The 13,140-nt window shown below is 43.5% G+C and overlaps 1 protein-coding gene across 1 annotated transcript in view; it reads left to right on the top strand.

Annotated features, from left to right (window-relative positions):
- vps52 (VPS52 subunit of GARP complex) overlaps positions 1–13,140 on the top strand; it is a 53,379-nt gene that overhangs the window by 7,226 nt on the left and 33,013 nt on the right. Inside the window, exons 2-5 of the mRNA XM_059510122.1 lie at positions 8,046–8,130; positions 8,222–8,274; positions 8,349–8,424; positions 8,618–8,685. Of these exons, the coding sequence (XP_059366105.1) occupies positions 8,046–8,130; positions 8,222–8,274; positions 8,349–8,424; positions 8,618–8,685 (282 nt within the window). The remainder of the gene's footprint in view (positions 1–8,045; positions 8,131–8,221; positions 8,275–8,348; positions 8,425–8,617; positions 8,686–13,140) is intronic.

Genomic DNA, 13,140 nt, shown 5'->3' with positions numbered 1-13,140 from the left:
TGAAAAAAAAATCGGACACACAAAAAAACTTGCTGTGTAAAAAAAGGGCAGTGAATACTTAGAAAAAAAAGTGCATTTCAAATACATTTAAACATTTACCTCTCTCATTCTGTCAACTGGTAAACGACAAACTGATCACAGAACATGTTTGTAAAGCTTTAAATGTTAACTGTTAAAAAGCAATGTTATCAGCTTTTACGACTAAACATTTGCAAAAAACATTGTACTGGAGAATCTGAACATATAAAAGTCAGTTCAGTAGTGCAGAGTTTACTGGTTACTCTTTTTTTTGAAGGCTCAAAGTAAAGTACTCCCACACTTTGGATGACTTCGTTCGATTAGTTCTTCCGCTTTTTTCTTTTTCTTTCTCGAGCTTACTACACTGCCGTCTGCCTCCACCATCTCGCTGAATGCTGCAGAGACGCTGTTCGGGAATCACGTGACATAAAACGAGGCTAGCTATTGGCTATACGCTACTTCTCCTGCTGTACTGGCTGAGTAAAACCTGCGGTGGCTCATTACTGCCACACTTTGGTCACCGCAAATTTAAAATATGCATGAAATGAGCCACTTAAGGCAAATAAAAGTTATTTAGCAACTAATCGATGACTAAATTAGTTGACAACTATTTTAATAATCGATTTTAATCGATTAAATCGATTAGTTGTTTCAGCTCTACTGGTGTGCATTAGAGCCTTTAATTATCGTTCTGGATTAATGAGCTGCCTACTGACACACACACACACACACACATACATATCAGAAATTTGGCAGCAGCTCACACATCCAGGAGAAAATAAACTTGTCAACGCTGCCCCACGACTTTTATTAAATACAGTTTAAATACTGAATCGCTACATTATATTTTCCAGCACCGAGAGGACACAATCGCTGTTTTTAAGTAAACTCACTCTAAAAAGGTAAACGCACATACAAAAAAACACGCAACTTCCATTTCTCTCTCTCTCTCTCTCTCGGGCGTGACGTCATTACTTGGTGTGGCCGCCATGTTGATGGCCTCCTTTACTGCTACTCAGACTACTGCACAGTGTTTAGACGTACTCCCTTTCAGCCGTGTGTCTTAACTTGATTAATTACAAATATATTTCAACCATGGTAAACCGTTGCTGTATTGTGGGGTGTAATAGCGCAACACATTATCGCCATGAGGAAAATAAAATAAGAATGGATTAACTTTCCACCGCTTTCCTGCTTGGAGGCTCGACCACGGAGACCATAACATCTGAATATTCATTTATATAGCTTACGTCAACATTGAACATAAGGGAAATATCCCGGGTTACTCATCCAAAATACGGGAAAATGTAAACATTCATCTTTCTGTTGCTATCCCTCTGCTGATATAAAAAAATTCGTACTACAAGACAGCTGCATTAACTAACGTTAAGCGAGTTGTGAAGGTCTGACATGACTGCTTACAGATTGGCGTGAAATCGTGCTCTCACAACAACCAAGCTATCTTAAAAAGCCCAACACCACGCTAAGGTTGCTTTCAAGTAAGCAGAACGATTTTTCGCTGGAAGGGCAAGGGGGTAGCACCAGGACAACAGTACAGAGACTCACAAGTCCAATGGAAGGGCTAACGAGATATTTTACAGGAAAATACTAAAACGGGAAGACAGCTGCAAAAGAACTCTAATACGTGAGAACCCCGGAAAAAATGGGAGGGTTGTTAGCACTAACGGTTACTAAACTAGCAGCTAGGTGGACCACAGCTCACCTTTGTCCGGATTACTGTACTGTTTGCCAGTTTTATGATCTGCAGCTCCTAAACCCATTCACCACACATGAGACTCCAATGACTTGTAGCTTCGGAACTGTTCTGAAGTGTAGGCGCTCACAAAACAAACAAGGTAGCCGAAAATATCTGTAATGCAAAAGTGAGGCAGCAAGTCGTCGTCGGTGCTCCACTCTTTGTTGGAAATTTCATAATGATCCAAACCATTAATAGTGCCAACTTTGTCCACATACTGGTCCGTGGCATCCCTATTTAGCGTATTACTGTAAATCCCACATTTTAACATCTTTTTTCTTTCTCCCAACTCTGCTTCTTCTCGTTCGACTTGCTGTATGTTTACATTCGCGAGGCCATCAACATGGCCGCAAAGTCCCAGAATGCAACGCGGAGCCCAAGCCCTATAGGTAATATTTGAGAAAATGGTTTAGCGATTTCTAATTACTACCCCTTCGTTTGAAGTGTGGTCCCGAAAAATCTTCGTTGGAAGGGCTATCTGGTCCTTCACCTTACCCCTACCCCTCGAACCAAAAGAGAATCGAGACACCCCTACCCCTTCACGTGAACGCGCGAAACAGAGGGGTAGGGGAAAGGGGAAGGGCTAAGGGGTAGAATTGGGATTGGGCCTTAGACTTGTGCCGGTATTCGGTAATGCGATATATCACGGTAATGAATATGCACAATATAGTTATCGTGGGCACTTCTAAATGCCATGAATGATTATATATTACAAATTATTCAGAATTTTGAATGCATTTTAAGAATAATATTCCCATCAACTGGTCAAAATGAACAACACCGCTGTATGCTGCTTGAAAAACTCATGTGCCGCTCTTATGTAAACAAGCATGCATGAGAAGCACATGGAGGAACGTGAGAGAAGCGCTGAATGAAAGCACATTCACTCTCTGACAGGAGATGACGCTAAACTGCAGAAAATGCCGACCTTACCCTTGAAACATCACAAATAAACCAGCTGCCCTACTTTCTCAAACATATTTAATAATTTTAAATAGCCAATCAGATGTGTGTATTTGCTATGATGTTCATCATAGTGCCAAACACTTAAGTATTATGTCTTAATATGCTACTTTAATCTGGACTACAACATGACATAGAAGTTGTTTGAAAGTGTTTAGATTTTTTTTATTGTTAATTTACATTTTACATTAGGGCTTCATTTTTAACATTAGTTAATTCATTAGTTTGCATAAACTGCCAATGGAAAAATTCTTCTGAACATTCATTCATCTTAGGTATTCCAATAACACATTGATAAAATCTAAAAGTTGCAACTGTATTACTTAATGAGCTAACATGAACTAAAACTTAAATTTTTTAACAAAGATTAATAAATTATGTTGCAAATGTAGCTATTGTTCATTGTGAACGTTAAAGGTGAACTAAAGAGATCTTATTGTAAAGTGATACCTATGGGTCATTATAGTTCTTTTGCACTTTAATCGGTGCAAAACTTTCAACTTTATATATTTTTCTATATTGCTTTATTGTATTAAAATGTTCAGTTATTTTTGTTATAAGAAAAACAGTTTTTTAACCTGTTATACTGTATTATGAGCACTTTTTTAACTAAATTTCAATACCGTGATTATACAGTTTACCATGATAAAAGCATGAGCAATTAATCGCAACAGGAAAATTTGATACCGGCATATCCCTAGAGTGAGTGAGTGAGAGTGTGTGTGAGTGTGTGAGTGAGCGAGAGTGTGTGTTAGTGAGTGAGATTGTGTGTGAGTGAGCAAGAGTGTGTTAGTGAGTGAATGAGATTGTGTGTGAGTGAGCGAGACTGTGTAAGTGTGTGAGTGAGTGGGTGGGTGAGTGAGTGAGCGAGAGAGTGTGTGAGTGAGAATGTGTGTGAGTGAGCGAGAGTGTGTGAGTGAGAATGTGTGTGAGCGAGAGTGTGTGAGTGGGTTGGTGAGTGAGTGAGTGTGAGTGAGCGAGACTGAGTCAGTGAGTGAGCGAGAGTGTGTGTGAGTGAGCGAGAGTGTGTGAATGAGCGAGAGTGTGAGTGAGTGTGTGAGTGAGCGAGAGTGTGTGTGAGTGAGTGTGTGAGTAAGTGAGCGAGAGTGTGTGTGAGAGAGTGTGGTGATAGAGTGAGTGAGAGAGTGAGAGTGTATGTGACTGAGTGAGTGAGAGTGTGTGAGAGAGTGTGAGTGAGTGAGCTAGAGTGTGTGTGTGAGTGAGTGCGTGAGTGAGTGCGTGTGTGTGAGTGAGTGAGCGAGAGTGTGTGAGTGAGTGAGCGAGAGTGTGTGAGTGAGCGAGCGAGAGTGTGTGAGTGAGTGTGAGTGAGCGAGAGTGTGAGTGAGTGAGTGTGAGTGAGCGAGAGTGTGTGAGTGAGTGAGTGAGCGAGAGTGTGTTTGAGTGAGTGAGCGCGAGTGTGTGTGTGTGAGTGAGCGAGAGTAAGTGTGAGTGAGAGTGTGTGTGTGTGTGTGTGAGTGAGCGAGAAGTGAGTGTGTGAGTGAGCTAGTGTGTTAGAGTGTGTGTGTGAGAGTGTGAGAGTGTGTGTGAGTGAGTGAGTGAGCGAGCGAGTGAGTGAGCGAGTGAGCGTGTGTGTGAGTGGGTGGGTGAGTGAGTGAGCGAGAGAATGTGTGAGTGAGAATGTGTGTGAGTGAGCGAGAGTGTGTGAGCGGGAGTGTGTGTGAGCGAGCGAGAGTGTGAGTTTGTGAGTGAGTGTGTGAGTGAGAGAGAGTATGTGTAAGTGAGCTAGTGTGTGTGAGTGAGTGAGTGTGAGTGAGCGAGAGTGTGTGAGTGAGTGCGAGAGTGTGTGTGAGTGAGCGAGAGTGTGTTTGAGTGAGTGAGCGAGAGTGTGTGTGTGTGAGTGAGCGAGAGTAAGTTTGAGTGAGAGTGTGTGTGTGTGTGTGAGTGTGTGAGTGAGCTAGTGTGTGAGAGTGTGAGAGTGTGTGTGAGTGAGTGAGTGAGCGAGCGAGTGAGCGTGTGTGTGAGTGGGTGGGTGAGTGAGTGAGCGAGAGAGTGTGTGAGTGAGAATGTGTGTGAGTGAGCGAGAGTGTGTGAGTGAGAATGTGTGTGAGCGAGAGTGTGTGAGTGGGTTGGTGAGTGAGTGAGTGTGAGTGAGCGTGACTGAGTCAGTGAGTGAGCGAGAGTGTGTGTGAGTGAGTGAGAGTGAGCGAGAGTGAGTCAGTGAGTGTGAGAGTATGTGTGAGTGAGCGAGAGTGTGTGAGTGAGCGTGAGTGTGTGAGTGACTGCGCTGATCCACTTGTCCGTGCGACACTTCTGTCGCGCCGCGCTCCACTATATTCCTATGGGTGACGTCACGCGACTTTGTCGCACCCGCAAAGCATTCCGGGAAGGCGGCGCTTCATTTGAAAAAGTGCTGCGCGTCAAAAAGCTGGCCGATGCCCATCTTTATGCAAATGAAGTCCGTCAAACGCGGCGCGTCTATCCAATAGAAGTAGAGCATATGGAGACGGAGGGAAGTCTCTTCGCAGGTCACATCCTACTTCAAAAATGCGCGGAAACTTTAGTTCCAGAGTACAAAATGGAGGAAAAACTGATTGTGCCTGTCGCAGGATTCCCTAATTTATATGATCCGACTTTATTGTCATATAGGGACAGCCTGAAATGTTCCCTGAACATATCGTCGTCAAGCCGGAGCTCCAACACAAGGCGGTGGTACTCCCCACACTCGCGCCGGACAACTTCACTCCGGATAGGGTGAACCCAGTGCCGACGACGTGGCTTCTTCCTCCGGAGGTAGAGCAGAGCAGCTACAATGATCATTCTCTTATTCGATTCATGACTGAAATCCACAAAACACATCACTTCCTCGAACAAATGCTTTAAATAAGCAACATTTCCCGCTTGGTCAAAACCACGCCCATAGCGGCAAACAGAGGAACGCCCATCAACGTACAAATGTGGGGAGGCGTCGCGACACCACGCGACAGTCGTGTCGGACAAGTGGATCAGCGCCGTGAGCGTGAGTGAGCAAGAGTGAGTCAGTGAGTGAGTGAGAGTATGTGTGAGTGAGCGAGAGTATGTGTGAGTGAGCGAGAGTATGTGTGAGTGAGCGAGAGTGTGTGAGTGAGTGAGTGTGTGAATGAGCAAGAGTGTGTGAGTGAGTGAGTGAGTGAGCGGGAGTGTGTGAGTGAGCAAGAGTGTGTGAGTGAGTGAGTGAGCGGGAGTGTGTGTGAGTGTGTGTGAGTGTGCGGGAGTGTGTGTGAGTGAGCGAGAGTGTGTGAGTGAGCGAGAGTGTGTGAGTGAGTGAGTGAGCGGGAGTGTGTGTGAGCGTGAGTGTGTGTGAGTGTGCGGGAGTGTGTGTGAGTGAGCGAGAGTGTGAGTTTGAGTGAGTGTGTGAGTGAGCGAGAGTGTGTGAGTGAGTGAGTGAGTGAGTGAGCTAGAGTGTGAGAGTGTGTGTGAGTGAGCGAGAGTGTGTGTGTGTCTGTGAGTGAGCTAGAGTGTGAGAGTGTGTGTGAGTGAGCAAGAGTGTGTTTGAGTGAGTGAGCGAGAGTGTGTGTGTGTGTGAGTGAGCGAGAGTAAGTGTGAGTGAGAGTGTGTGTGTGTGAGTGAGTGTGTGAGTGAGCTAGTGTGTGAGAGTGTGTGTGAGTGAGTGAGCGAGCGAGCGAGTGAGCGTTTGTGTGAGTGAGTGAGTGGGTGAGCGAGCGAGAGTGAGTGAGCGAGCGAGCGAGCGAGAGTGAGTGAGTGAGCGAGTGAGTGAGCGAGTGAGTGAGTGAGTGAGCGAGTGAGTGAGCGAGTGAGTGAGTGAGTGAGTGAGCGTGTGTGTGTGTGAGTGAGCGTGTGTGTGTGTGAGTGAGCGTGTGTGTGTGTGTGAGTGAGCGTGTGTGTGTGTGAGTGAGTGAGTGAGCGGGAGTGTGTGTGAGCGTGAGTGTGTGTGAGTGTGCGGGAGTGTGTGTGAGTGAGCGAGAGTATGTGTGAGTGAGCGAGAGTGTGTGAGTGAGTGAGTGTGTGAATGAGCAAGAGTGTGTGAGTGAGTGAGTGAGTGAGTGAGCGGGAGTGTGTGAGTGAGTGAGTGAGTGAGCGGGAGTGTGTGTGAGCGTGAGTGTGTGTGAGTGTGCGGGAGTGTGTGAGTGAGCGAGAGTGTGTGAGTGAGTGAGTGTGTGAATGAGCAAGAGTGTGAGTGAGTGAGTGAGTGAGCGGGAGTGTGTGAGTGAGCAAGAGTGTGAGTGAGCGGGAGTGTGTGTGAGCGTGAGTGTGTGTGAGTGTGCGGGAGTGTGTGTGAGTGAGCGAGAGTGTGAGTTTGAGTGAGTGTGTGAGTGAGTGTGTGAGTGAGCGAGAGTGTGTGAGTGAGTGAGTGAGTGAGCTAGAGTGTGAGAGTGTGTGTGAGTGAGCGAGAGTGTGTTTGAGTGAGTAAGCGAGAGTGTGTGTGTGTCTGTGAGTGAGCTAGAGTGTGAGAGTGTGTGTGAGTGAGCGAGAGTGTGCGTGTGTGTGAGTGAGCGAGAGTAAGTGTGAGTGAGAGTGTGTGTGTGAGTGAGCGAGAAGTGAGTGTGTGAGTGAGCTAGTGTGTGAGAGTGTGTGTGTGAGAGTGTGTGTGAGTGAGTGAGTGAGTGAGCGAGCGAGTGAGCGTGTGTGTGAGCGTGTGAGTGGGTGAGTGAGCGTGTGAGTAAGCGAGTGAGTGAGCGAGCGAGAGTGAGTGAGAGAGTGAGTGAGAGAGTGAGAGAGTGAGTGAGCGAGTGAGTGAGCGAGCGAGTGAGTGAGTGAGTGAGTGAGCGAGTGAGTGAGCGAGTGAGTGAGCGTGTGTGTGTGTGAGTGAGCGTGTGTGTGTGTGAGTGAGCGTGTGTGTGTGTGAGTGAGCGAGTGAGTGAGTGAGCGAGTGAGCGAGTGAGTGAGTGAGTGAGCGAGTGAACGAGTGAGTGAGTGAGTGAGTGAGCGAGTGAGCGAGCGTGTGTGTGTGTGAGCGAGCGTGTGTGTGTGTGAGTGAGCGTGTGTGTGTGTGTGAGTGAGCGTGTGTGTGTGTGTGAGTGAGCGTGTGTGTGTGTGTGTGAGTGAGCGTGTGTGTGAGTGAGTGAGCGTGTGTGTGAGTGAGCGAGTGAGTGAGTGAGTGAGTGAGTGAGTCAGCATGTGTGTCAGTTCAGTTCAAATGAGCTTTATTGGCATGACTGTGGAACAGCACAATGTTGCCAAAACAATAAACAGTGAACAAGTTATATAGGCATGTAGATAATTTAAGATGAAAAAACTTATTCATGGCCAAATTGTACATATATTATCACACAACACACACACACACAAATAATAGGAAAGGTGGATATTTATAGATAGCTTTGATAAAGAATGTGTCATGTTTCGGCAGAAGTCTGACTTTGATGTGGCTCCTGCACTGAATCTGGGGGATCTGGACATCACCACAGATGAGTTCATTCTGGACGAGGTGGACAGTGAGTTTGTGTTTTTCATTGGCTAAGGGAAGTGCAGGGAGCTTCTTTCCAGAATGCACTAGTAAGATCCTTGTTATTTGACTGTTTTCAGTTCACATTCAAGCGAATCTGGAGGATGATCTGGTGAAGGAGGCACTCAAGACGGTGAGATGAAGCTGATCTGCTGATGTGTGTGTTTGTGTATGTGTGTGCGTGTCTCATGTGTTTGTGTGGATCAGGGTGTGGATCTGAGGCAGTACTCCAAACAGGTGGAGACGGAGCTGCAGCGCATCGAACAAGCATCAATCAAGGACTGTATCCATACTTCAGTGCATTTATCACAGAATCACACCAAAACATGTTCGCTCATCCAAAGAAACAAATCTTTACTTCACTACTTCATGAGGTTCACCTTCCTATCGCTGTTATGATTCTGCATAGAATGTTTTTTTCCTTCTCTGTTTGACATGGATGTTTGTAGAGACCCTTAACAGTAGCGCTGGTGTAGATATCAAAGAGAGTCAGAATATAGCCTCTTTACACAACCAGATCTCAGCCTGTGACTCCATACTGGAGGTGAGTGTATCCTGAGTTCTACAGTAGTAATAAATAACAAACGGAGAGTGTTTTTCAAGCTCAAAATTCCACAAACTATAATTCAGAAGAAAAACTGCATGGTTTAGGAACTTTTGGAATGTCTTATTATTTATTACTTGTATTTATATCTCTATGGTATCTATATTTGAATGTATTTACTCATAACAGAAGTTGTGAAGTGAATATTCACAAAAGCTATAGTAGCATCTCATTGATTCTAAAAGAACACTGATTGGAAGACAGGCGCTGTTAATTACGGATGTAATGAGTCACTCAACTCACAATTCAAATAGATTCACAATTTTGATTTCACGATTTGATTTTCTCACCATTTTTTTTTTTTTACAAAATGAGATTGAAGACATTATACAGTAAATGAAAAGCTGTTGTGATGATAGGCTATTGCTGCACGTTTCTTTGTGAAATTAAAATATAACAAAACTAAATTTGAAAACAAACCCCAAATCAAACAAGTTACACAAATAAAAGAAATCTCTTAATATGAACGAACTAAGGCTTTAGAGGCAATCACTGAATTTGAATCATCATCCAAACAAAGATGCAGCATACATGCAGCATGAGAAGTTTTAAAATCTAAATTACACTGTATAATTTAGAAATCTGAAGCAAAAGCACAATGATTTTGTTAACTTTAATTTTGTGAAACTATAAATTAAACATATCTGAATGAAACACCAGATGAGTTTAAAGGCATAGTTCACCCAAAAATGCAATTTTGATGTTTATCTGCTTATCCCCAGGGCATCCAAGATGAAGGTGACTTTGTTTCTTCAGTAGAACACAAACAGAGATTTTTAACCATTGTAGTCTTATTATGGATGTGAATGGAAATCATGGTTAAAACATACAATAAAACTTAAAAAACATACACAAACAAATCATTAGGTTACTGACGTAACCCCGGTTCTCTGATAACATTTGTTCAGTATCTCACTATGGGAACACCTCAGGGCGTGGCCAATCGCGGAATGCACCAATAACACCACGTCTGCCACCACTGCAGCGATCAGGGAGTCCCGCCTCCCTGTTTATAAACCGCAGCTACCTGTCATTCTCTGTATATCTTTTCTCCGTGCAGGACAGGCAAGGAGGGAAATGTTTGTGAGATACCTCACTTCATGTTATCAGAGAACCGGGGGTTACGTCAGTAAACTAACGTTCTTTATCTAATATTCATTCAGAATCTCACTATATGGGATATAGACAACTCCCGTATTGCCTCCAGATGCGTCACTAGTGTGTGTATATCACTCTCTGCTTGATGCGAAGACGGGGCACAGATGAGCAGATCGTCCAAATATGATGAAACTCTGACTCCTCTGATGGGACAGGGATTTTTGTTCCTCCTAGGGGGGGCCGACCGGTGTTTCGCTGCTGCGGCTGCGAATGATTGTTTCGGTTTCATGAAAGTCAAAGTCACCTTTATTTATATAGCGCTTTAAACAAAATACATTGCGTCAAAGCAACTGAACAACATTCATTAGGAAAAACATTGTCAATAATGAAAAAATTATAGTTAAAGGCAGTTCATCATTGAATTCAGTTATGTCATCTCTGTTCAGTTAAATAGTGTCTGTGCATTTATTTGCAATCAAGTCAACGATATCGCTGTAGATGAAGTGTCCCCAACTAAGCAAGCCAGAGGCGACAGCGGCAAGGAACCGAAACTCCATCGGTGACAGAATGGAGAAAAAACCTTGGGAGAAACCAGGCTCAGTTGGGGGGCCAGTTCTCCTCTGACCAGACGAAACCAGTAGTTTAATTCCAGGCTGCAGCAAAGTCAGATTGTGCAGAAGAATCATCTGTTTCCTGTGGTCTTGTCCTGGTGCTCCTCTGAGACAAGGTCTTTACAGGGGATCTGTATCTGGGGCTCTAGTTGTCCTGGTCTCCGCTGTCTTTCAGGGATGTAGAGGTCCTTTCTAGGTGCTGATCCACCATCTGGTCTGGATACGTACTGGATCCGGGTGACTGCAGTGACCCTCTGATCTGGACACAGACTGGATCTGGTGGCCACGGTGACCTCGGAACAAAATAGAGACAGACAAATATTAGCGTAGATGACATTCTTCTAATGATGTAGCAAGTACATAGGGTGTTATGGGAAGTGTTTCCGGTTTACCTAATTAATGCAGCCTAAAAATCCTTTAACGGATTTGGATAATTAAAGCATATTAGTATGTTATGTGTATGCCAGGTTAAAGAGATGGGTCTTTAATCTAGATTTAAACTGCAATAGTGTGTCTGCCTCCCGAACAATGTTAGGTAGGTTATTCCAGAGTTTAGGCGCCAAATAGGAAAAGGATCTGCCGCCCGCAGTTGATTTTGATATTCTAGGTATTATCAAATTGCCTGAGTTTTGAGAACGTAGCGGACGTAGAGGATTATAATGTAAAAGGAGCTCAGTCAAATGCTGAGGTGCTAAATCATTCAGGGCTTTATAGGTAATAAGCAATATTTTAAAATCTATACGATGCTTGATAGGGAGCCAGTGCAGTGTTGACAGGACCGGGCTAATATGGTCATACTTCCTGGTTCTAGTAAGAACTCTTGCTGCTGCATTTTGGACTAGCTGTAGTTTGTTTACTAAGCGTGCAGAACAACCACCCAATAAAGCATTACAATAATCTAACCTTGAGGTCATAAATGCATGGATTAACATTTCTGCATTAGACATTGAGAGCATAGGCCGTAATTTAGATATATTTTTGAGATGGAAAAATGCAGTTTTACAAATGCTAGAAACGTGGCTTTCTAAGGAAAGATTGCGATCAAATAGCACACCTAGGTTCCTAACTGATGACGAAGAATTGACAGAGCAACCATCAAGTCTTAGACACTGTTCCAGGTTATTACAAGCGGAGTTTTTAGGTCCTATAATTAACACCTCTGTTTTTTCAGAATTTAGCAGTAAGAAATTACTTGTCATCCAGTTTTTTATATCGACTATGCAATCCATTAGTTTTTCAAATTGGTGTGTTTCACCGGGCTGCGAAGAAATATAGAGTTGAGTATCATCAGCATAACAGTGAAAGCTAACACCATGTTTCCTGATGATATCTCCCAAGGGTAACATATAAAGCGTGAAGAGTAGCGGCCCTAGTACTGAGCCTTGAGGTACTCCATACTGCACTTGTGATCGATATGATACATCTTCATTCACTGCTACGAACTGATGGCGCTCAAATAAGTACGATTTAAACCATGCTAATGCACTTTCACTGATGCCAACAAAGTGTTCAAGTCTATGCAAAAGAATGTTGTGGTCAATTGTGTCAAACGCAGCACTAAGATCCAATAAAACTAATAGAGAGATACACCCACGATCAGATGATAAGAGCAGATCATTTGTAACTCTAAGGAGAGCAGTCTCAGCACTATGATACGGTCTAAATCCTGACTGGAAATCCTCACATATACCATTTTTCTCTAAGAAGGAATATAATTGTGAGGATACCACCTTTTCTAGTATCTTGGACAGAAAAGGGAGATTCGAGATTGGTCTATAATTAACTAGTTCTTTGGGGTCAAGTTGTGGGTTTTTGATGAGAGGCTTAATAACAGCCAGTTTGAAGGTTTTGGGGACATATCCTAATGACAATGAGGAATTACTAATAGTCAGAAGAGGATCTATGACTTCTGGAAGCACCTCTTTTAGGAGCTTAGATGGTATAGGGTCTAACATACATGTTGTTGGTTTAGATGATTTAACAAGTTTATACAATTCTTCCTCTCCTATAGTAGAGAATGAGTGGAACTGTTCCTCAGGGGGTCTATAGTGCACTGTCTGATGTGATACTGTAGCTGACGGCTGAATGGTTGCAATTTTATCTCTAATAGTATCGATTTTAGAAGTAAAGTAGTTCATGAAGTCATTACTGCTGTGATGTTGGGAAATGTCAACACTTGTTGAGGCTTTATTTTTCGTTAATTTAGCCACTGTATTGAATAAATACCTGGGGCTATGTTTGTTTTCTTCTAAAAGAGAAGAAAAGTAATCGGATCTAGCAGTTTTTAATGCTTTTCTGCAGGATATGTTACTTTCCCGCCAAGCAATACGAAATACCTCTAGTTTTGTTTTCCTCCAGCTGCGCTCCATTTTTCGGGCTGCTCTCTTTAGGGTGCGAGTATGCTCATTATACCATGGTGTCAAACTGTTTTCCTTAACCTTCCTTAAGCGTAAAGGAGCAACTGTATTTAAAGTGCTAGAAAAGAGAGAGTCCATAGTTTCTGTTACATCATCAAGTTCTGAGGTTTTGGATATGCTAAGGAATTTGGATACATCAGGAAGATGTAATTTTGGCTATATGAAGTTTGCACAGAACTAAATAATGATCTGAGATATCATCACTTGGCTGAATAATTTCAACACCATCAACATCAATTCCATGTGACAGTATTAAATCTAGAGTATGA

Source organism: Carassius carassius, chromosome 25 (genome assembly GCF_963082965.1).
Source record: "Carassius carassius chromosome 25, fCarCar2.1, whole genome shotgun sequence".
Lineage (NCBI taxonomy): Eukaryota > Metazoa > Chordata > Actinopteri > Cypriniformes > Cyprinidae > Carassius > Carassius carassius.
This window is presented reverse-complemented; position numbering and strand designations above follow the sequence as displayed.